This window comes from Lagopus muta, chromosome 2 (genome assembly GCF_023343835.1).
Source record: "Lagopus muta isolate bLagMut1 chromosome 2, bLagMut1 primary, whole genome shotgun sequence".
In the NCBI taxonomy this organism is placed as follows: domain Eukaryota; kingdom Metazoa; phylum Chordata; class Aves; order Galliformes; family Phasianidae; genus Lagopus; species Lagopus muta.
Window position 1 is genome coordinate 19929427 of NC_064434.1, and position 26005 is coordinate 19955431.

Here is a 26005-nt window from a genome sequence, read left to right on the forward strand (position 1 = left end):
CAGTACAGTCCCACAGGGACATCTCATCTAACACAGTGCCTTCCCAAAGCAGGAATAGAGTGGGCTGCATTGCCCTCTCCCTAAGCAGGCAAAAAAAACAATATCATTTTATCAATGATGCTGTAAAGCTCTGACTAAGCCGTTGTCTTAGACTACTGATGTCTTAAATTACCTTAGTAATCAGTGATATAATAGTACACTTGCCTTCATGTCTGTGTACTACGAAGCTCATACTGACTTCAATGGATTGCTGAAGCTTCTTTTTTCTGAACAGGAATAGAAAGATCTCAGAGTTAGTATTTGTTAGCAGCCAAAACAAAGCCCTTCTACTGCAGAAGCATCAAGGCTGGGAGCAGAAAAGGGAGGCCGTGATCCCACTGCCCTTTAATCAGGCAGAATTGTCCTCCTTTAAAATGTTAGTACCATGTGCTGCCAAATTGTTTTTTGACATTAACCTCAGCAAAGCTGAAGGCTGACCTCTGCAGTTGTTACCCAAAGGTGTCGCTGGAGAAATTTCCAGTCAGAAGTTAATATTTTATACACCTGGGCCAGTCACATCTGTCAAATGAGAGTGCAAGCTTGGGGCCATGCTGACTGCATGCCCTCCTGTGCTACTGGCAGCTGCCTTGGGCACACCTGGCTCCTCTGCTGGACAGCCAGCATGAGTTTTCTTGCAGGAAGGTAATGGCACAAAAATAGTGAAGCATTCATAAATATTATTTTGATTTTTTTTTTTCCACCTGGTGCTGTACTTATAGCTGTGTTGTTTTTTTTTTTCAAGTGCAGTTGCATGTGTTTAAATGGCTGAAGGTGCATGTGGACAACGTCCCTGCTAGGAGAAGTGATCTTTTTGAAAGTATGCAGATAACTAAGCATCACCTAGTAGCTAGACAGAATGAAGTCACTCATTTCACTCTGTGCTCTAAATAATTGCAGTCATTTGGAGTTAACTGTACAAAACACTTCTTAGTTATAATGAGAAAAATGTATGAAAGGCATGTTTTATATAGTCTTTAAAATTATTTATGTTATAAAGACATTTAAAGATGCTTTTTTTCCACTAGTTCCATTATAACCAATAGGAAAAAAAAATAAAAACTATAATTTTCTGTTTAGATTTTAAAAAATGCACTGTTTAATACAGATTTATAGGTCAGGCCTGAGGATGCTGCCTTTTAGGCTCTTCCTGCATGTCTAGCTCTATAGTTACTCTGCAACGTCTGCAGTCTGATTCTGGAGATGCCATGTGTTTTAAGTATGTGGGCAGCACCTCTCTTTTCCATTATGGACCTTTTTTTTCTCACTCTGTACTTCACTGACAATGAGTGATGTATGGATTTTGCCCACAGGTAATGATAATGCTCTGAACATGAGACAGCAGTATACCCAGGTGGCCAAGAAGGCCAATGGCATCCTGGCTTGCATCAGGAGCAGGGCAGTGATTGTCCCCCTGTACTCAGCTCTGGTGAGGCTGCGCCTCGAGTACTGTGTCCAGTTTTGGGCCCCTCACTGCAAGAAAGACTTTGAGGCCCTGGAATGGGTTCAAAGAAGGGCAACAAAGCTGGTAAGGGGTCTAGAGCACAGGGCTTTTGAGGAGCAGCTGAAGGAGCTGGGAATGTTCAGTCTGAGAAGAGGAGGCTCAGGGGAGACCTTATTGCTCTCTGTAACTACCTGAAGGGAGGCTGTAGTGAACTGGGGGTCAGCTTGTTCTCTCGTGCAACTGGTGATAGGACTAGAGGGAATGGCTTCAAGCTGCACCAGGGGAGATTTAGGCTGGATGTTAGGAAATACTACTTCTCTGAAAGAGTGGTCAGGCACTGGAATGGGCTGCTCAGGGAGGTGGTGGAGTCACCAATCCTGGAGGTGTTCAAGGAATGTTTAGACATTGTGTTGAGGGATATGGTTTAGTGAGAACTATTGGTGATAGGTAGATGGTTGGACTGGATGATCTTGTAGGTCTTTTCCTACTTCTTTTCTGTTTCTGTGATTCTGTGATAAGGTAACAAATCAACTCTGAATTTTGTATCTACAGTGGTAAAGCCAAAGACATTTGCAGCAGGATCTGTAGGTGATTTTTACTGGTAGGTCATGCAGTATAGAGATACTGCATTGAGTGGACTGATTATACTTTCTTCTTCTGACTGGGGCTGGAAAAGGACACAGTAGGAACATGAACATCACACAGTGGTCGTCTTGTCTCCCACACCTTCATTGGTCATAAAAAATTATGCAAATATCAATGTTTGTGTCACCAACTCTAATGCATAAGTTTCCAAGGTAGCAGAAAATCAGACCTCTCTTTTCTCAGAGCCCCTTAGGTGCAGTGTATGTACTGTATGGCTCCACCTGTACATCCTTCCAGGCCTCTTCTGCTTTAAGCAGTAGCTAAAAGGTAGCTTCCCAATGGGAGACTTCTGTTTCTCTCACTTCTACCTCACATTCATAGAGAAGATACAGCAGGAATCGTACAAATTAGGCATTACCATACATATAAGTTTTGCATTTGCACACGTTTTTTACATACATATCCATGTTGTTTGGACTTCTCAGTCCAGATAAAAGGAAAAGGCAGAATTTACCCAGGATAGAAGAAATGTCCATGTACAGTCCTGCATCTCTCAGGGGAGCTTAGCTTCCAGTCAGTTTTTCCTCAGCTCTGCTTAATGTCTGACAAAATTGAAACAACAAAATAGAAGACCTTTTAATTCTTCTTCCTGGCGCCTGTGATCTTTAAAGCACATGGAGAACAAATAATATGCCAGTCCATAATTCTACCATGCTGTAGTTTTGTATATTACTCAGCTGAAATGCTGTATCATTCTTTTACCTCCCAAATACTCACAACTGTTATTTACAATTTACTTTATTAATTGTCATAAATTCAACTCTGAGTTTTTTCCTTTTCTGTAATTTTTCTTCACTGTACTGTGCAGATAGCTGGCTCCATCCACTCTGCAGATATATTTCAATTAACTCAGTCTACTTTTCCCAAAAGCATCTATCAGCAAAATTTGTAGTTATTTTCAGTTGCTGTGGTTCTATGGACCTTCTCTACTGCCTTGTTTGTAGGTGTATTCCTGACTCCCTTTCATCTGCAATGAATGATGAGCTGCAGTTCAGTGTAGGTCTTTCAGCAATGTGATGCTTAGTTTTATTGACTTGAGCAGAATTTGCATTGTAGTTCAATTAATTAAATTCAAGGAGAAAGGTGTAAACGAAAAGGCAGCAATGAGCTGGCCCAACAAGACAAGGAGAAAAAAAAAAACACCCTTGGGGTTGAGACTATGGTAAATTAACTGGCAGAAACGCTGCATTTTTTTTTCAGAAGCATGAGAAGTTCCAAGTTTCTGTCTTTGGTGCTTCTGTGGCTTGTGCATTATTGAAACACTTGCTCCCTTAGATTGCATCCATACTAGCAAAATCACCATCAGCAACTCTGCTGATGACACCAAGTTATGTAGTGCAGTCCACACCCCAGGGGGATGGGATGCCATCCAGAGGTGGTGAGGCATTGGAGCAGGTTGCCCAGAGAGGTGGTGGATGCCCCATCTCTGGAGACACTCAAGGTCAGGCTAGATGGGGCTGTAAGCAACCTGCTGTAACTATAGGTACTCTGAGCACCCTGATCTAGCTGTAGGTATCCCCGTTCACTGAAGGAGGCTTGGACCAGATGACCTTTAAAGCTTCCAACAATCTAACTACTATACTGAATAGTATTCGGAAAAGTTTCTTGGCACTACACCCTGATTCTTTATGCTGTTTTGTTATTTGGCCTCTCAGGCACTGTTTTGATCTCAGCCAGCTAGAATTTCCCTAAACGGCTCCTGGGTACAGATCAGGACATACTGCAGATCAGAGACTGTTCTCCGAAGACGTGCTGCTTTGGAGGCACAGATTGCAAAGCAGTATGGATGTGGGGTGCTGCAGGCTGGTTTGGCCTCCACATAAGACAGTGAATCTTCACCATAAAGCAGTCATCATGCCATTTTTACCCTCTCTAGTACTGATGACTGTGCAGCACCTCACTAGTTCAGATAAAAAATTAATTATTCTTGTTAGGGTTATTTTCCAACCAACACTCTAAATCACTTTACAACTACTGGGTTTGCTAGAAAAGCTGAATATTGGTTAAGGAAAACCTGTCCAGTCTACACTGATGGTAGTATATTTTTCATCAGCTTAGGCTGACCATGAGGGAGCATCCTGAGTCAATTACGAAAGGAAATACATAGTTGAGCAGAACCTAACGTGCTTGGTTGAATTCATACTGTTTTTATGTCTTGGATTAACAGGCTGTCCCTGTGTTCTCATTTAAGCACAACCAAAGCTCTCCCTTCGGTTCAAGCTTATGTTGTATTTATGATATCAGTGAGCTCCAGGCTTAGCAAGGAAAAGTCAGAGTGAGGACAAACTCACTGCTGACATCTGACTGCACCTTGGTTCACTGTGCCAGCATGGTGCATATCCAGAAGATCCCAGAGGGAACCAGCAATGTATCATGGAATTTGTGGAGCATAATATTTGCTACTAGCTGAATGGCAAGTCTGCTTTGTACAAGCACAGTATGTCATGAGGCGGGCATTTGCCACACATTGCTCTGAACAATATAAACAAAGCCAGTCTGTCCTCACAAGCATGGGCATGAGCAGTACACAGATTAACCTCATGAGGTTCAACCAATCCAAGTGCCAGGTGTTGCACCTGAGTTGAGGCAACAGTATGCATACAAGCTGGGGGATGAAAGGATTGAGTGCAGCCCTTCCAAAAAAGGCCTGGGGGTTCTGGTGAATGACAAGCTGGATGTGAGCCAACAGTGTGCCGTCACAACCCAGAAAGCCAACTGTAGCCTGGGCTGCACATAAAGAAGCATGGCCAGCAGGGCAAGGAAGGTTATCCTGCACCTCTATTCTGTGCTGATGAGGCCTCATATGGAGAACTGCATCCAGATTTGGAGCCCTCAGTCCAGAGGGGGAGCCATAAAACTGATCCAAGGGATGGAACTCCTCTCCTGTGAGGACAGGCTGAAAGAGCTGAGGCTGTTCGGCCTGGAGAAGACTCCCAGGTGTCCTGATAGCAGCCTTTCAGTATCTAAATGGGAACTATGAGAAGTAAGGGGATGGGCTCTTTACGAGGGTCTGTTGTGATAGAACAAGGAGAAATGATTTCAAGCTTAAAGATGGTAGAATTAGGTTGGACATAAAGAAAAAGTCCTTTACAGTGAGAGTGGTGAGGCACTGGAACAGGTTGCCCAGTGATGTGGTTGATGCTCCATCCCTGGAGACTTTCAAGGTGAAGCTGGATCAAGCCCTGGGAACCTATCTAGATGTGGTGTCCCTGTTAATTGCAGGGGAGTTGGACTTGATGACCTTTGAAGATCGTTTCCAACACTAAGGATTCAATGATTTAACCATCCTTGGGTTACAAATTGCAGCATTGCTGCTGGAAAACCAATCAGGAAACCTATTGCTGGTTCACTTTGTTTGTTTGTTTGTTATAAGTATTATTTTAATGAAAGGAACTCTGTTTTCTAGAAAGTAAAAAAGTGGTGAGCAAACAATCCCGATTACACTGGATGTAAATCTTCTCATCAAAGAGAGGAACTTTGAGTGGGATTGCCTGTGAAAAACTAAAATCAGGCAGTAAAGAACACTGGCACTGTTGTTTCTATTTGAAAACTTTCCAGCTGGAATATTATATTTATGTTTTATGATGTGCATGAGTGTTGAGAGTCCATCCATTCCCAGATTCCTGATTTCAAGTTTTGTTGTTTGCAAGCCATTGTAAAGCCTACATTGTTTAGAATCTATGTGATGTTCTTCATCCTCCTGTCATACTATGGTTATTCATATCAAAGTACAGGGAGAATTGCAGGTAAGACAAAAACAGCTTGCATTCTCAGATTAGGTCCTGCCTTGATCCTGATGTTGATTGACTTTGTGGAGAACGCTGAAAGAACTCTCTGTACTTTTGAGTTGTCAAGACATTCAGGGAATAGGGGGTGGCATGTGAAAATTAAAGCTAATTAAGAGGATTGGCATTGTTAGTGGTGAGGAGGAGTCCCTGACATATTTTGTAGAGATTTTTGAATGGCTTCATTGTATAGTTCATACTCATTGAAAAATGAATCAGCACATTTTAAAAAACAAAATGCAGGAAACGTAGATTAAAATGTGTTCTGAGAATGGTGTTGAGACGCAAGCATAAGGTTAGCTACTGAGAAAACAAAGCTTTATTTTTAGATAATGTGCTCAACACCCTGTAAAAACCAGTAGTGTTTAGCATCCACAGCCAGTAGAATGTCATTAATTTCAGAAGAAAATTCTAGTAATTAGTCACTGTTCCTTCTTCTGTTAAGTTTTTAAAAACATAGAGCCAACTCCCAACTCTCATTATAATACCAAGAAAATTCCTACCATGCTAAGAACATTTCAACCTGCCTTACAAGATTTTCATCTCTTTCACCTATTTACAGCTGTGCGCAGAGATTGTTCTTCTAAGGCTTCTCAAAGAAGACTTCACTTGAGAAAAAAATCTACCTACATTTCAGATATTGTCCTTTTCTTTTTTTTTTTTTTTTGGTCATCTTGACCAGACAGAGAAAGCATAAAATTACAATTACGTATCAATTATGTACTGTTTCCTATCTTACCCTTCTTTCTATCATCTGTAGTCTAATTTCATGCACAGACAGCTTCTAGTAAAATGTGAAATATATATTACTGAAATAAGATTTAGGTCAAAATGAATATTTCAGTGCATTTTACATCTGCATGCTAATTAAATTTCACAGGACTCCTCTGAGGTAGGTAATTCTCATTTTAACCTTTCAGTATGAGAAATAAGAAGAAGTGATAGTCAGCTTCCTCAGCTGAAGCCATATATTTAGAAGTGTTTCATTTTAGATAATAAAATGGTATGCCATATTTTAAGCAGATCAGCAATTCAGTGGTGGAACACCTTTAAAACTCTTGGCACTGGGACCAAATGCCACAGAAGTGCGTGTAACAACAGGGGCAGATCTATTTTGACAGGCCAGTGGCAGTTGCTGGTTTGACTTCTTTAGCTAAATCCTAAACTAAGATCATTGAATTAACAGTAGTCAGATTCCAGAAGAATGAATAATTCATTGATTCTTCCAGTTTTGACATCAGTGTTTTTTAAATGCAAGGTTGAGTATTTTGACTGCCAACACTAGTACCTGAATGGGAGCCTAGATTTCCCATCTACAATTATATATAAGGAAACATTTTTCTATCATAAGCATGATTAAACATGGGAACAAGTTGCCTGGAGAGATTTTGGAGTCTCCATTCTTAGCAAAACCCATCTGGACTGTGTGCTGTACCTGACACTGCCTTGACAAGGAGGCTGGATTGGAGACCTCTGAGGACCCTTCTAACCTCAGCAATTCCATGATTCCAGAAGTTTGGTGAATTCATTCTTGTTTTCTGCATAGATGTACTTCTGTTTACATATAGAGAATGTACGCAATTTGAGAATTGGGGAAGACCTACTGCAGAAGCCCCATCAGGGGTCTGAAGGCAAGCCTCCTTCAGCCCTGTTCTTCTGATCAATGTAATCTAAGCAAAAGTAAGACACACCGACATAAAGGACTTCAGAAAAAACAAAAGGGTGAAAGCTTTTCTTCTAGATCAGGGAAATGTAAAAAACTCTACTCTAGAACACTCAAATTCACACTGTTAAGATCTCTGTTCTGTTTCTACCTTGCGAGATTTGGGCTCCAAACCACATTTTCCCAGTTCCCAGCTTAGAAGGCATTTCTAAGGCAGCTTAGCATTAGGGCATTTCTTTTTTTCTTCAAATTATCCACAATGTAATGCTAAAACTCTTGTGCATAAAGTTCATGTGAGCGTTTGGCTCAAGACTATAACTTAGGTCCCTTTTTACAAGGTAATTGCCTGGGTCATGATTGCTGCAACACACTTTCTTGTACACAAAATCCTCTTCTACTGAACCTTTTCTAGTAATTCTGAGCATTTTACGGGAAGAAAAAAAGTTTGAATTTAATTTTCAGAAGATGGGTTCTAAACGGGAAAAGACAAAAGGACCTTTCTGCTGCCTGTAACTGGATACAATGAACATTATAAAGAGGAAAGAGTTTAGATTTTTCTTCATACTCTGACTTCTGATTGACTAACTAAAGGGACCTTTTGATTGCTTTTGGACACTGTTATAAAGAAGCTAATTCTCTAAGACACTTTTTCTGGCAAATTCGGGCTCCTACCTAAGGTTCTGGAGTTCACTTCTAGGATCTGCTGCATAAAATGTAATGAGGTAAGTTTTAAGTACCAGATTCTGGACCTCAGTAACAAACCTAAGACAAACAGTGAATGAGAATCAGAACGATTAAATCCATTTCCTGTACATCCTTTTGCTCCTCGTATCAACAATGTATTTAATTAGTGTAAGAAACTCATGATTTTCTGAAGTATTTATAATGAAATCAGCAGCCAGTGGCAAAAATAAAGGAAAAGATCTGGACCTTGTCAGCTCGTTGTTCTTACAAAAGGAAATTCACATGGTAATATGCAGTCTAACTCCTCTGTGGGTAAAAACTTCATACACAAGAGTTCATGTTAACATCTAGAACAGAAGGAAGACTTTTTTTTTCAACGTTATAAATATCAGCACTCATTGCTATATGCAAGTAGATAATTAGGGTAATTATTCCCAATTAGCAGCTGCAAACCCTGCAGATGGGAATTTCAGGGGCTGGTAACCATTGTAAGAAAGTATTTCTGCATGCTGTAAGGCACTTTCATATTTTGGAAAATACACATCTAATGACCCTCACATTTGCTGTAAAACATTGTTGTTAATACTTCAGTATAAAGAAAACTCTTTCCTGTACTATTTCCTGTACTATTATAGTACTACTTGTCTTTAAAGCTACGGTGCAGCCTGAGACTGCCTGGATTTTTCTGAATATTTAACCCATCAGTTAAAGTCATTAATGAACCAGTGCTGGCCAAACTGGGGCTCAGATTTTGCTTCTTTTCTTGCACTGTGAGGACAAACAATGTCAATGGCCCTTAATTGTTTCTGAAGACAGCAGATGGACAGCAGATGTTTTCATAGGCTGGGTATGAAATCTGAGAGAACATGCAGTGAAACTTCCTTGCCAGGCTTCAGAACTCCTGTGCTTGTTGGATTCTGTTCCTTTGTATGGCACAACAGTAAAAAAAAAAAAAAAAAGCATACCTATTTTAATTGTATGTAATGCTTCTATATCAATAACAGGTTTGTGTGATAGTCAGCTGGTTATTATGGTTATAACGGGATTCATGGTGTGTGTGTGTGTGTGTGCAGCATCACAAGCACAAATAGAGTAGGGATTCTTCAGTTCTTTCTTTGGAATTCATTTAAGTTACGAATTCAGAAAGTATAAGAAATGTAATTAGCAATAACAGTAAGACATGTGACTCTAATATTTGTTTTTTATAAAGCTTTTTAATGTGAAAAATCAGTCATTCCTCTCTTTTAAAATAAGCTTTCACTTTCAAGCACCACAACTAAGCCTGTATTTATTCCTTTATTCTTATCCTATCCTTATCTGTATACCTTGTTCATCTGGATGTCCATTAAAACCTTTTTCAGGATTTGGAACTTGTTTTTAGCTTTGCTGACGTATAAGTAATAGAGAGCTTTTAACAGTGAAAGCCTGTTTATATGATATCCATTAATATTTCATAGTATCATTTTTTAATTCTGATTTTTACATTAAACTGTACTGCCAGCTGTGGATAATAATGCTTAAAAATATTTATACTGAATAGATTGGGGGACTAACTCCTGCAAGTACTACTACACGTAAATACCTCTTAATTTTCACAGAATCCCCAAAGTCTTTCCTCCAACATACTTATAGTGTTAGGTTTTAGAAAGGAAATGAAGAGGATGTATCACATTTAGAGGTTTCAAGTTTGGACAGAAATTTTCATGCTATTCATCCAACCACCATCCAAAGCTGAATAATAATTAAGGTTTCACAGAATCTTAGACTTAAGCTTTGTTTCTTTGTATGATCTAAGCCATAATTCATTTATATTCATGCTCCATCTTGTTACTTCATATAGAATATGACTCGTAATTTATTTCTCTGATATTCCCCTCTAACATTCTTTGCTCATTGTGGTCTGATTCATCTTTCTCACTGACCATATTATCAGTATCTCTTTCTCTCCTGTGCGTGTTTCTTTAATATCTCTATCTTTACTTGTTCACCCTCTTTTTTCATTTCATTTCCTCCCTAATCCCTTTTTGGGACTCAGAGCACTACTCCAGTTCACCTGTTGTGTGGCTGATTCATATATCTTGAAAGGCAGCAAAGATGACAAGGGATCATGTTAGTTCTTTAAATCTGAACTCCAATCCTGCAGAAATCAATGGGAACATTTACTGAGCTCCACAGTGAACTCTGTCTTTAGGTCTGAAAAATATTTGACTTGAAAGTCTTTATTTGGCATCTTGCTTTGCAGAAAGTCCTTAATACATGTTTTACTTGAAGTTCTGATTTATAGTGTGTTGGTAAATAATGCCATTCTACTTTGTAATATATAGGAAGTCATTATGCTTATAAAGGATTTGATGTTGCCAAGTGCATCAGCCCTGGTCCACCAAAGTGTTCTGCTGCATCTTTCTTTTTAACTGTAAATCATTATAATGGATTTCAGTGAGTTTGCTTATATTGTTTAAGTAAATCACAGACCTCTGGAGATTATTGAGTCCAACCCCCCTGCTAAAACAGGTTCCTCAAAGTAGGTTGCACAGGAAAGAGACCAAGTGGGTTTTGAACATCTCCAAAAAAGGAGCCTCCAATGAGTTTGTTCCACTGCTCTGTGACCTTCAAAGTGAAGAAGTTATTCCTCATGTATTCACAGACCTTCCTCTGTTCCGTACTGTGCCAATTGTTCCTTGTCACTGATCATGGTACTGCTGAGAAGAGTCCCATTCACTTACCTTTAGATATTTATAAGCATTGATAAGATCCTCTCTCAGCATTGTCATCTCCAGGTAGAACAGTTCCAGATCTCTCAGCTTTTTCTCATATGAAAGATGCTTCAGACCCCTCATCATCTTTGTGGCACTCCACTGGACTCTGTCTAGAAGTTCCCTGTCTTTCTTGAACTGAGGAGCCCAGAACTGTTCACAGTATTCTAAATGTGGCCTCACCAGGGCAGAGTAGAGGGGGAGGATCACATCCTTTGACCTGTTGGCCACACTCTTTTCAATGCACCCCAGGATCCCATTGGCCTTTTTGGCATCAAAGGCACACTGCTGGCTCATGGCCAACCTGTTGTCCATCAGGACACCCAGGTCCTTCTCTGCAGAGCTCCCTTCCAGCAGGTCAGCCCGTAACCTGTGAGCCCATAACCATGCTTGCTGAGCTTATATGCAAGTCTTTAAACAAGGCTGGTTTCACTGGAAATTGAAAATACTACTCCTGTTCAGTTCTCTGACAGTTTGCAGTATAGACACATCTATATTCTGACCACTATATTTACTTTTTGGAGAACCACCCCAACTGTATGAAAGCAACTCCAGCTTCGATGTATTATTAGTAACTTGCTGCATTCCTGATATGTTACAGTTTCTATGAAGTATTTAGCAGTTGCTAAATTAAAAAACAAAAACAAAAATCCACATTTGCTTTTTTTTTCTTTTTCAGAAGTTTGTCCTTAATCAAAATAGTGTCCATTTATGCATAAATTGTGGCTTAGCTTAATTTAAAGACCTCAGTGAGTGAGTTTTCTGTCTTTGACATACGATCAGCTGTTTATCAGCTGCCAATCTGCATGTAAACTTTTAAGAGGTCAAGATTTCCTGTAATTTACAGCATATGTACATGTAGACCTTGCAACAAAGCTCTCAAGCAATGACTTGATTGTTTCTGAGGTTCTAACATTTATAAAATTAAAATTTCCCATCCTGATATTGAAAGTAAGTTCCCAAATCATTTGTGACCCTTAGAAATTTTTTTCTAAGTGATTTTTTTCTGAAGAAAAAAAAAATCACAACTTTTCTGTATAAAATGGAAACTGGAAAGAAGTATTTAAGTATATGAAAACAATGCGCGTTTTGCATTTGTGTTTGATGGTCTCTATTAGGTACCTCAGGATGAATGGGGAGGATACCCTGCCGGTGGGAAAGATGAAGAGATTCCTTGCAGAAGAATGAGAAGCGGGAGCTATATTAAGGCTATGGGAGATGAAGAAAGCGGAGACTCTGATACTAGCCCCAAGACATCACCAAAATTAGCAGTTCGACCCGAGTCATTATTAAAATCCATTGGACAAAGACCACTGGGAGATCATCAAAAGTAAGTTTTACTACACCATGTTATAACCCTTCCTGAAAATTTCCATGAGTAGATTATTTTTCTTTGTGTCTCGTTGATAGTGATAGTTCTTCATAGGAAAAGATTATACTGTAGGTAAAGCTAACTTTGTCTTACTTAGTTTTAAATTAGCTACAGTTTCTCTTGATTAGCGGATGAAAAACTGCTGTCTTCCTCCATTTGTGTAATGAAGGTATTACTTAAGAAAGAGTTTACTGTATTTACTGAAGGAAATATATCCATCTTCATATGAGATCTTTAAAAATTTTTCTTTTTAGGAGGACAATTTTATAATTCTTCAGGATTTTTTGGTGGGTTTTTTTTCTGAAATAGAAAATACACTATTCTGTAAGAGCTATAATAAGAAGCAAATGATTGTGATAAGTTTGGTACCTTAAATCTTTTCAGTACAGTGCTTTCTTTATGTGTCAGATATATTGTATAATACTCATTTAACACTTTGTAGATGCTTTGGTTTTACTGCTTTTTTGTTATTAATTGTTTTACTGTTGGTGTTTTGTTTTGTATTGTTCTGTGTTTTTTTTCTTCATTCATTGCATCTTTAATACGACCTATTAAATAACTAATGCAATTTTTAAAACTATAGGAAAACATGCAGTTGTATGTTAATGTTTATATTCTCTTCAACCTTTCAATGTATCATTTTAAATAATCTGTAATTCTTCTTTAGAACACAACTGGAAAGTGGTAGCCACATTTGCAATGTGCTTCTATTTATGTGGCTGGGTGTTTCTCACAGCTCAGAAAGTTGATCTTTTTGCCTGGAAGAAATACATAAAAAGAAGAAATGAAGAGTGAAACCTTTGATTGCTGTTTATTGTTCTCTTGATAATACCATGCACAGTATAGCATAATGACTCATCCTTTCATAAAATAAAATGAAACAAAACAGAAACCTTAGGCCAAAAAAAAACTTTTAGCTTAATTAGATTGAATTATTTAGCTTGCAATATAGAAGAAAAGCACCAGCTTCCTCTGCTACTGAAGGGAACAGTGGTTTTATACAATTTCTTATGCAATTCTATAGCTTCTATTCAAATGCATACAGAACAGTGTTTGTACTATGAGATGCTGTAAGACTTCTGAGATACTGTGAAGTGAGACTGCTCTGATAAAATTCATTCAGAACAACTTATGGCATCACAAAGAATGCAAAAGGCCAGTGTTTAGGCAACTGAGCCAAATCTGAATGTGCATCTGAAGGATTTGCTAGCATAGCAGCTCCAATGGTAGGACCATTGGCTTTTTATCTAAATACTGCTGTCAAGACCTGTACCTGGTTGATTTCCAAACATCAAAATGTAAGATCTTAAAGGTAGTGGTTGGAATCAACATTCAAATATATATATTTATATCCTTAGTTGTTGTGTCTGGGCTGGATTTTGAGGTTGAGGCACACTAGCTATAGTGACTGGTTTAGTCAGGGTTTCTCTGGGAAGCAAAGAGAGTGGTCATGCGTCAGGGGGTGAGTAGAGGTTGTTCAGGGTAAGGAGCCCATAATTTCTCAGCAATGGCAGAGGCTTATTTTGTGAATTCCTCTGTCTTGGGTTTTCTTGTAAATGACTGTGAAAGCTGTGGGTCCTGCAAAGGGTCAGAGGGATAAATAAGGGAGATCTAAATTCCAGGGTTTACCAAAAGTGACCCTTCTGAAGGCAGTGGGCAAAGGGGAGGTAGTCAGCTTTCACACATTGACAAGCTGTATTTCTGCTAGTAAATTAAACAGTGCCAGAGCAGAGGTCTGAGCACTGAAATCTGACCACACGGGCTGACCTGGTTTTAGAGAGGTCTCCCTCGGGTTTGTCATTTGGGCCTATGAGCACTTCCTCAGACACTGCTGGGACTTGGTCTGGGTGGTAGTATGGGCCCAGGATCATTCCCAAAAGGCAGTTTGGATGCAGCCATCCTATTTTGAAGGGTAAAAGAGTATAGCAATGGGGTTATGGCCAGGCAGTGCCAGTTGGCTTCAAGGCCAGAGAACAGGCGTGGTAATTGTTAATGTATTTGTACAGGCATAGCAACTGAGTCTGAGGAGAGCAGGCAGGACTACACCAGTTAGATTCCAAAGTGTCAGGGAGCACCAGTGTCATCTGTTGACTAAAGGGGAAAGCCAAGTTTCTATCAGAGCTTAACTCTGCTTTCTTGACTCTGCCTTATCATGTGCTTGCCAACTATTGACAAAATAATCCTTATGCTGCTTTAAAAGTTGGCCCTCTTGTAAGAGAGATACTGCATTGTTATACAGGTTATCCTGTCAGATTTAACTTTCGTGAGGTGACAGGGACAAAGGATCTGCTAGATCAGTGGGTAATTTGTCAGTGAGTAGCTGGATTATGGGATCCAGCTGCAGATGAACTGGAGATGTAGGCATGCTGTCACGGATGAAGGTACATGGAAAACTGCTCAAAACATTGTTGATTAAAACCCCAGTGCAATGCAGATGCAGTGTAGTTAGGTTGACAGCAGTGCATGTTCCTGGCCCCCAAAGATTTAATGGCATAGAAACCATTAACTGCAGTAGGAAAAGGATAGTTTTTGTGATACTGTGAAGTACTACTCAGGATCTGCTGACAATTTGTCATAAACGCTGCACTAGAAATAACTGAGAATCTGACCTGTTGCTCATGTATCTTTTAAATCCTCATTTTTGCTTTAAACTGATGGACAGTACCTTGAATCTGCCAGCCTGCCATGTAGAGTTTTTCCTGTGTGACCTTCAGATAGAAATGTCACAACTATCCTCATTCTTGAATGTCTGTCTTGCAAAAACCTGCAAATTCCAACAGCCCTTGACATTATGCAGTACTTTGGGCAAGCAGGCAGACAGAAAATTTCTTGTTTCACAGAAATATCAATGAAATAATGATCGAAAACCTGGGATTTCACCAAAAGCCATCTCCTCCCAGTTCTTCCCTGTCACTCTGTCAGTGCGGGTCCCTGTAAAGTCAGTCAGATTGCTATGAAGGGCATAGCAAGGGGTGGTGGTCATGGAGCCTTCCTCCCTCCTTCCACATGGTTCAGTAATCCCCTTTGCATGCTGAGTGCCCTTTGTACTGCTGATCTCACTGCTGAGCCAAAAGTGAAGGTTTTGAACAGCTTTCTTGCATGTACAGCTGGACTAAATAACGTGACTGGTGTGTCTTATGAGAAATTACATAATTCAAGATGTCAGCTGCATTAGCTTGCTTTTTAGCTTGCTTATAGGATGGAGGGAGCTAATGCACAGAAATAAAATGGGGCTTTTAGTCTCAGTCCTTTGCTTGAATGGGCAGGATAGCTCAGAACTGAAATCTGGAAGAGCACCAGTAAACCTGCAATATGAATACTGATAGTTTCATTGCTATAAAAACATGCTTTTGCTTCAATAGGAGGGTTTCATAAGAATGCACCTAGTTTTTTTATCACTATCCTGAATAGGCTAAAATGGAAACTGGACAAGTTTTCACTTAACCTTAAACATAATGTTGCTGTGTGTGCATGTTTCTCCTCTGAGTTGTATCAGGCATCTTTGAAAGGAATTATTTCCTATTTAAATTCCATTTATATTTTGACCAAAGTAAGCCCCTGTTTTGTTGGTTCGTGTTGCTCAAAGTTTGAGAAAATCAAACATTAAAAATTCATGAACACTAAAAATGCATATTTGTATCTGAGCAAATAATTTTATGTAACAACATAACAAGCAGGTAAACATAACTGATTTAATATGACCATTAACATTCTGAGATCATTTATTTTAAGTAGCTCTTGGAAAGAAGCATATTTTAGTCCAAGTGGAAATGAAAAAGAAGTTGAGGGTCTGCCCTCCTCCTTTCCACACAGATGGTAGTTGTAGGGCTTGCACCCAAACAGTGCCATCTGATCATCACCACTATCAAACCGTTGGCACAGCCAGCATCATCCCAGCCTGCCTGCAGCCCAGCACCAGGCTGGCTGCTAGGCAGAATCACAGAATCACAGAATTGTAGGGGTTGGAAGGGACCTCCAGAGATCATCGAGTCCAACCCCCCTGCCAAAGCAGGTTCCCTACACCAGGTAGCACAGGTAGGCATCCAGGCAGGTCTTGAACGTCTCCAGAGAAGGAGACTCCACCACCTCCCTGGGCAGCCTGTTCCAGTGCTCCGTCACCCTCACTGTAAAGAAGTTCTTGTGCGTGTTTGTGCGGAACTTCCTATGCTGCAGTTTCTGGCCGTTTCCCCTTGTCCTGTCTCCACTCACCACTGAAAAGAGTCCGGCCTCGCCATTCTGCTCCCCACACCTTAGATATTTATAGACCTGGATCAGGTCCCCTCTCAGTCTCCTTTTCTCAAGGCTGAACAGACCCAGTTCACTCAGCCTTTCCTCATAGGGGAGATGCTCCAGGCCCTTCACCATCTTCGTGGCCCTCCGCTGGACTCTTTCCAAGAGATCCCTGTCTTTTTTGTACTGGGGAGCCCAGAACTGGACGCAGTACTCCAGATGAGGTCTTACCAGGGCAGAGTAGAGGGGGAGGATCACCTCCTTTGACCTGCTGGCCACGCTCTTTTTAATGCACCCCAGTAAGCCATTGGCCTTTTTGGCCACAAGGGCACACTGCTGGCTCATGGCCAACCTGTCGTCCACCAGGACACCCAGGTCCCTTTCCGCAGAGCTCCCCTCCAGCAAGTCATCCCCCAACCTGTACTGGTGCATGCAATTATTCCTCCCCAGATGCAAGACTCTACACTTGCTTTTGTTAAACCTCATCCGGTTTTTTTCTGCCCAGCTCTCCAGCCTATCCAGGTCTTGCTGAATGGCAGCACAGCCTTCAGGCGTGTCAGCCAATCCTCCCAACTTCGTATCATCGGCAAACTTGCTGAGGGTGGCCATTATCCCCTCATCAAGGTCATTGATGAAGATGTTGAGCAAGACCGGACCCAGCACAGACCCCTGAGGAACACCGCTAGTTACAGGCCTCCAACCAGACTCTGCACCGCCAATGACGACCCTCTGTGCTCTGCCAGTCAGCCAGTTTTCAACCCACCTTACTGTCCACTCATCTATCCCACACTTCCTCAGCTTTGTTATAAGGACGTCATGGGGGACAGTATCAAATGCCTTGCTGAAATCAAGGTAGACTACATCCACTGCTCTCCCCCTATCCACCCAGCCAGAGACAACATCATAGAAGGCTACCAGGTTGGTCAAGCACGACCTCCCCCTTGTGAACCCGTGCTGACTACTCCTGATAACCTCCTCTTCTTCCAGTTGTCTGGAGATGACATCCAGTACAAGCTGTTCCATCAAATGCAGCACCCAGGCATGTTGCATGGACTCACCCTGCTGGATGCAATCACCCTCAATGCAGGATAAGAAAGTTTAATCATGTGGATCAATTGGCCGAAGGGTCAGATAACAGACCTGAGTTATTTCTGATGTGGTCTAAGTGATTCAAATTTTGCTGGATTTTTCAAAAATTAAATGCATCCAGATATCTATAGACTACCCACTGAAGACAAATGCAGTTCAACTCTTACTTTGTGAATGCTGTTTCAAAAGAATAAGTAGCATGTCATGCTACTCACTTCTATAACTTCAAGTCAAAGGCCAATGTAATTTATTATTATTATTTCAAAATTGCATTTGAGTGAAATATAATACAATAAAGCTTGCTTTGCTGGAGACAGGACACGTATCTGAATCTGCTTTCTTTGAACTTTTTGATTTCTTGAAATTGTTCCAGAAGTGCCATTTATTGTGGAAATTACTGAGAGTTACAAGGGAAACATGCTTCTTTTTTTTTCTTTTTTAGTATTTTTTACTTTGCTTTATGATAAGGCATAGAAAATCTTCTAAATGTCAGATTCAGTATCTTTTGAGCGTATATGTGTGTGTTGGAGGTGAAGCAAGCCTTTTCAATTCAGTCCATTGTTTTTTACTGTGTGTGAAGCTACTGGGGATGGAGTTCAAATCATAGATCACAGAATTGCTCAGGCTGGAAAAGACCAAAAAAAGATCATGGAGTCCAACCACAACCTAACCATACTACCCTAACTCTAACAACCCTCTGCTAAATCATGTCCCTGAGCACCACATTCAAACGGTTTTTAAACACATCCAGGGATGGTGACTCAACCACCTCCCTAGAGAGCCTATTCCAGTGCTTAACAACCCTTTCTGTAAAGAAGTTTTTCTTGATATCCAACTTAAACTTACCCTGATGCGACTTGAGGCCATTTCCCCCATCCTGTCACCTGTCACCAGTGAGAAGAGACCAACCCTGCTCCTGCTGTAAGCACCTTTCAGATATTGGAAGAGAGCAATAAGGTCTCCCCTCAGCCTCCCATTCCCCAGACTAAACAGCCCCAGTTCCTTCTGTCTCTCCTCATAGGGCATATTATCCAAGCCCTTCACAAACCTTGTTGCCCTTCTTTGGATCTGCTCCAGCACCTCAGTGTCCTTTCTGTACTGAGATGCCCAAAACTGAACACAGTACTCGAGGTTGGGCCTCACCAGTGCCGAGTACAGGGCAGGATGATTTCCCTAGTCCTGCTCACCACACCATTTGTGATACAAGCCAGGATGCCATTGGCCTTCTTGGCCACCTGGGCACACTGCTGGCTTATATTCAGCCAGCTGTCCATCAGTACACCAAGATCCCTTTCCATCAGGCTGCTTTCCAGCCACTCCTCCCCAAGCCTGTAGGGTTGCCTGGGGTTGTTGTGACCAAAATGCAAGACCTGACATTTGGCCCTATTGAAACTCATACAGTCACTCCATCAACTCTGATGGAAGGCAGTTTGCAGAATATAGAATGTAGAAGGTGTATACTGTGCTGTCAGGTATTTTCATTTACAGTAACAGTGCAGAGAGCTGAACAAGTAATGGAATTGTTAGCTGAAACAAAGGGAGCGTCAGTCCTGGATAAGTTTCATGGAACCTTGGAAGAGAGACTGCCCCACATAATTTGTAACCTAGACAATGTCATTATTCTGTATTTGTAGCAAAAGCAAAGTTGAGATATGGAAGCATCAGAAATGTTGTGATCTAGAAAGGAAAGCTAAAAATAAAACTCTGGGCTACGTGATAGAAAAAAAATTATATGATTGAAGACAACGTTTTAGTCATTTGATGCTTCTCGTATACAGGAAAAGAGGACTTAATATACTGATTATGTAAATGAACAGGGTAGCGCCATAGAAGTAGTTTGCTCTGTTTTTTCAGTATCTCCTTTCTGAAGTGCTGTGAAAGACTGAAAGCTGTCTAACCATTTAGTCAAAAGGGATAACAATAGCACTCAGCCCAAAGCTAATGTGCTCCATTTGAAGATCATACTGGTATCACGCAAATGAATGATCGTGCTGTGCTAAAGATTTCCATTATGCTCTGACTCATGGGAAACTAGAAGCCACATGCATAAAGATAAAATAGATTAAGCTACAATGAAATAAAAACAGTGACAGCAATGTGTACTTCTGTTTCTTGATTCTCTAATGGCAGACGTTACAGTGGTAGCAGGTAGTCCAGGTACATTACGTTAATGGGTGAGCAGACATCAAGGTATGTAAATAGGTGCTACAAGTACCTGTGTGGGTAGGTACTGTACAAATGTTGTTTCAGTGAGGAAGGAAATCTGCCATGGCAATAATTATTTGGTAGATTGCCATGGTAGAATAGCAATGCTCTTTTTTTTCTCTTGGCTAAGTTCTCCCTCTGTTCTCCTCTGAAGTGTTGCAGCCCCTTATTGAAGTGTTTCATGAAGTGCTTGTTTATTGTGAAATCTTGTTTATGGAGAAAAGCAGCATTGTTGGGTCTTATTAAACCCCATAGCACACTTGAAGAACACTGTGCATGTCTACATTTCAGCCACTTTCCTTTGAAGTCTGATTCCTCAATATAAAACTACTTTATTTAGCAGTTTCAGCTGATGTGCCTGAATTAGACCTGAAATTGTTGACCCACAAATGTTTTCTGGACTTAAAGTTGCACCAGCTGCAATGATCTGTGTTAACAGTAATTTTTCCCTGCCCTTACATTTTTTTAGATGGAGAGATTTCATCTCTTCCTGCTCATACTGATTTATGCTGACTTGAGTATCAGAAATATGACTCAAGGCATGTGCACATGTTCTGTTCTACAGACTCCATTTTGTCACCATTTTTCTTGCCAAAGAACAGATAAAGAGGGTTGAACCAGAACAAGATGTGATAGCACTCATCTGCCAGAGGGCTTGGCTCAGAAAAAAGCATGAAATACCAAAAGATCCTCTAAGAGAAAGGGAAATCTCCATTTAAAAATATAATCTTGCCACCTATAATCATTTATGGTAACCATAGCACACTTACAACATGAGGAACTGTAAACAAAAGAAGAGAAATAGGGATGCTGCAAAGAACTTCACAGTTGAGAGTTCAAATGCAGCTAGAGAAATGTGTCATATTTCTATGATGTGGCAAACTACTGAGGCAAGCCTTTTTTGTTGTAATTTTTAAGAGTAAACTTCAATGTACTCTTAAATCTTATGTATTTTAAAGTAGGAATGATTTAGAATCTGTTCCTGAGGTACATTTTGAATAGACGAGGTGGGGAAAGTCACTAGAAAACTAATCCTCACCTTTTATATGCTTTTTATTTATCTTTTTTTCTTCAATCTTCTGTTTTCCCTCAGTCTTTTTGTGTTTTTTCTTCTTGTGTTTTTCCTCAATCTTCTGACTCCAAAAAGCCTCATTACACACTTCATTAGCAGCTTTCTGAGGCCCTGTAGTGTACTAGCATCTACTCAGAGTCTCTGAGGGGTGAAATTGGAGATTTACTGAGGAGGGTTTGAGGCCTAATTACAAAGCCTTATCAACTAATAATGCAATCAGTGGGCCACTGGCACAGTGATAGTGTTCTCTGCTACAGTCAATAAGATCTGGGTTAGATTAGTCCACAGGGTTAAGAAGGAATGCTGATGAAGGGCAACCAGTCATCTGTCTACCTAGGAGGCATCTTTTATGGGGTCAGAAGAAGGTCCCTATCCTTTCTTCCTCAGCAGAATAATAGGAAATTCTCTTAAGCACTGTAAGACTCCTTGTTCTCTTAGAAGTAGCAAAGCTGCCTTTCAGAAGTGTCTTTCTGAAATCCAGGGAGTAATTGAACCAGATCACTTGCCTTACTGTATTATATACAAGCTTTATGTTATAGGGCTGAAACCTATTACCCTGGATTAGGGACAGAAAGGGAATTATGAAGGTCTGAACAAAGTGCAGAGTCTTCACAGGAATAAATGAGGCTTTTGTCATAAAGATGCAATTATGTGATGGATTGTGGTGAAACCATGGTCAGATTTAGGCCAGTCTTACAAGAGTGAACACTCAGACCCAAGAGAAAATTTATTTCAGTTTTGTTTTTGTTTGTTTTCATGATTTGGTTTTTGTATATTTTTTTTTAATAATTCCTGATTTCAGTGAATATGTTGCTTCTATTTTTCATTTGAAAAACTGAATCAAGAGCAGCTTTTCTCATTTGTTTAGTTTTTAGCTTAAAAAAGAATGAAACTCTGAAGTATGTGTATAGAAACACTTCTGTACCTCAGGCAAGGACCTGAAAAATAAGGTGCTTTTTGTTAGCACAGATTGTATATATTTTCATTTCTTTCAGTTCTACTGCATGGTTTGCTTAGATTTTTTTTTTTCTTCTCAGAAATTCCATAGTCTCACAATGTCATCAAACTCAGTATGAGAAACTCACTACTTTGTTTAATACCTGGTGGCTTCAGTGGACTTACATGCATGTTTAAATTAAGCTGCTGATCGTGGTACTGTAAACGCCTCTAAGTTTTTGCCATAACATCTGCCTGAGTTTCTTTGTTGCTGACCAGTTTGCTGTGTAATCTCTGGGATAAGCTCAGTATAGGATGCTGGGACAAGACTTTTACAATTAAGTATATGTGTGCATCTGTCACCTCTTACAAACAATAGCTTTTAGTTCAGATTTCCCACGTGAGACCCTTTTTATTATATCCACATTCTGCAAGTTTTGGAGAGTAGGCTTGTTTTGGAGAGTAGGCTAAGCAGAGAGGGATCAAACCATCAGACTGTTTAACTCTTCTAGATTATTTCCTCTTGTATTTTGGTTTGTATGGTTCTAAATCTGTAACTCCTTACTGGAAGGCAATGTTCTCTCCTTCCAATGATTAGTAAATATCTCATCAGAGTGCAGCAGCAGTCTCCAACTCTTTCCTAACATATTATTGTAATAAATCAAATCATAGAATCCTAAAATAGCCTGGGTTGAAAAGGACCACAATGATCATCTAGTTCCAACCCCTCTGCTACGTTCAGGCTCATCAACCACCAGACCAGGCTGCCCAGAGCCACATCCAGCCTGGCCTTGAATGCCTCCAGGGATGGGGCATCCACAACCTCCTTGGGCAACCTGTTCCAGTGTGTCACCAACCTCTGTGTGAAAAACTTTCTCCTAACACGTAATCTTAACTTCCCCTGTCTCCTTGATATCTTTCAGACATCTTTAAGAAAGGCTATGTGTTGATGAAATGCATAGGCCTCTTAAAAATACTAATGTCTGTCACTGATCAAAGAGAAACTCCAGTCTGACAAATATTAGAAAATTCTTCACTGCAAATAAATTCTCCAAATTTATGTGTACTTTCAGTTTTTCAAAGAACTGGAATAACTGCATTATTCCAAAGGGAGAATCAGACTTAATGCCTATGCTCAGAGCTCTCCATTGCACTGTAGGCAGGCACATCTGTGCCCCTGTGCAGAACTCTATTGATTTCAGCAGGGATCCACAGAGACGCAGTGTGACTCGCAGCTGCTGTACAATGGTGCTGCCAGCTAAGCTTAATCATTAGATTCTGTTTGATGAGTTATTTCACGTACCTACTGAGACATAGTTAAGATAGATACAGATAGAGGAATGAATATCCATCGAAATGCAAATCTCTCAATAAAATAGGTTTTGATAACTTACGCTACTTTGCTAATCCTAATGCACCTGCCTTTTAGGTGCCCAAGATGAAGTCTACAAATTTTATCTTTTTGTTCCAGAATGATACTTCTGAATTGCATGTGCTGATTTGAACAGAGGTGATTGTACCTGCCTTAATGTTCCCTTTCATTCCTGGATTTTCTGACAAATGCAGGCATGATCATGCAAATATAAACGTGAGGGTTTCGAATATTACAATTCCAAAAGTTAATTTGATGGAAAATGGACTTTCTTTATATCCGATGCTCTCTTAATAAACTTGATAGGCCCTTTCAGAATCATAAGGTGACTTTGTTACTGCAACTTTTAAGGGCCTGTGAAGACATTAATTCACTTTTGATATCTCCTTGACCCAAGGTGCACTGGAAGGTGAACATTCTATGGGATGATCACTATCTTGAAAGTATGTGAGTAGATGGAGGAATAAACTTGACAGATTTATCACATTTGCTGTGTGGTTGGCATTATGTTCGTGTATTTTTAAACAAAGCCTATGGGTTCTGTGACAAAGTACATGATATAAATTGCTCATTAGTAAATAATATTCAGGTAGATAAGCACAAGAAAAATGTGACCAAGAACCCTTTCTCAGGTTGCATATAATGTGTTTTTTTCCACTGTCAAGTACTGCTGCCAGCAATACGGATTTGCTGGTAGACATTAAGGGATTTGTTTGTTTTACATGGACTCTGGCATAGCTATAAACTCTAAAACCAAGTCAGTTAGTCAATCTGGAATTTCAGGGTGTCCTAAAAGGAAAACGATAATGTTTTATTATCATGCATATCAGATGCCTTTCCTGTCATGCATATCAGATATCTTTTAGCCGAATGGCCAAAAGACATCCCTTCTGCAGAATATCCAGTTGTTAAATGAGTCACTGTATGGTACTGAATGCTATTAGTCCAGTTTGCAGAAATGCTAGTCGTATAGCAATGACACAGGCTTGTGGAAAAAAAAGAGTCACATCAGCATCTGAGCTCAGTGATGACAAAGCATTAACTCAGTGCTGCACAAAGTGACAAACCAAGTGAGTGGTGCAAAGACCACAGCTAGGGTGTAGTAAAGACCACAGCGAGAACATCACGAATCAGCCAGCAATTCATGCTGAAGTTGTTTGGCTGCTTCAGGCACAGTGCGCAGTCATTTAAACTTTACAAAAGTTAGGTAGAACAGTGAAATTCTGGAAAAAGAACAAAGGAAGTTATTTAGTATAAAGTAACTTAAACAATTTTACTCCTCTTAAAAATGCTGTTAACAGAGGAAATAAATGGCTAAATAATAGATGGCTAAGGATGAGGAAATAAGATTCCTTCCCTTACTAATGCTTTACTGCAGTTATTGCATTAGCAATACTGCAGTTATTGCATTAGCTTACATGACTGTTCCATTTATTAAAGCATGTTCCAAATACCCTTTAGTTTTTCAAGTCTTGGTTACAACAGGATGAGTGGGTAAAAAAGATAAGGGGACCTAGATTTGCTCCTCCGTCTAATCTAAATACCATCTAATGCTTTTTGATCACAATAAGTAAACTTAAGTGTCTTCCTACATCTTTACTGTTTGGAGTCCTTTTAAAGATAGCTACAAGAAATGGATAAACAGAAGAAAATGTGTCTTCTGAAAGTCATAAATGTCTTTTTTTCCTTTTCTTTTCTTTTTTCTTTTTCAGCATACCTTGTAGCTTTTAGGCCTAAAGTAACAGAGGTTACTGGCTTCTGTGATGATGTTTTGAAAGCTCTTGAACAGAACTGTGGGCTGGGAATTGAGAGGAGTCTAAGCAGCAGGAAGGAGTAGGATCTGGGTTGACCAAGAAGAGAGGAGAGCTGAATGTGTATTTTTTTTGTATATGTGAATTCAGGGGCTGAAGGAAAATGCAGCTTTCAGATAGGAGCTGCAGGGCATATGAGGTATGGATATAGAGAGCTGAGACTTTGCAGGCTAGAGGTAAGCAAAAAAAGGGAGGATGTAATGCAAGACTTCTAGAAACTTCTAAGTACTCTTTTTTTGGACTGTTGTCTCTTCCCTTATTCTTCATCTACTTTTTTTTTCTGTTTGGATATGCAGTCTAACTTCTTCCTCATTCACTCTATGTCAGGGTTATATGTATGAGATGTATTATCAGATATACTACCAGGTATACTATCCCACATGAGCATGCCATGCTATAGTTGACTGTTATAATACAATATTTTGTCTTCCCTGAATACACTCACACAATCTGCCTGGTACTGAAAGTGCTGTTGCAAATTTGGCTATCTTCACTGGGACTCCTAACGCTTTCCTTTTAGAGTAGATGTTGTCAGGAGCTGCAGTGTCTGTTCATAGGACTTCCTTATACCCAAAAGTTTGTTGAGGCTTTGAACCTTGCTTTCAGCTAAGAGACGTCTCAAAAAAGATTTCCCCCTAGCTTCTGTGGACTTTCTCTGAATCCAGTGGTAAAGGGAAGGCAACCCTTGAGGGGAAAAAAAAAACAAACAAAGAGGCTTTTAAAGAGGAATCCATAAGAACTTGTCTGTTCTGAAATGCAAGTGGAAAGTGGGCTGACGTATCAGTTTAATTTTTGCTTTTAGTTTCTTCCTTTCTTTCCATAGTACCAAACTTTGCAGTCACCTATTTAATGTTAATGTGTGGATTTGTTTTGTGGCCCTGGAGATGAACTATCAAACCATTTTATAT

General features: G+C 40.0%; 1 protein-coding gene across 26 annotated transcripts in view; it reads left to right on the top strand.

The window, feature by feature from the left end:
- The window catches only part of DLGAP2 (DLG associated protein 2), a 459829-nt gene that overhangs the window by 370842 nt on the left and 62982 nt on the right, over positions 1–26005 (top strand). For all 26 annotated transcript variants that reach the window (XM_048936873.1, XM_048936878.1, XM_048936881.1 and 23 more), the window contains one exon: positions 12129–12340. In XM_048936873.1, the coding sequence (XP_048792830.1) occupies positions 12129–12340 (212 nt within the window). The remainder of the gene's footprint in view (positions 1–12128; positions 12341–26005) is intronic.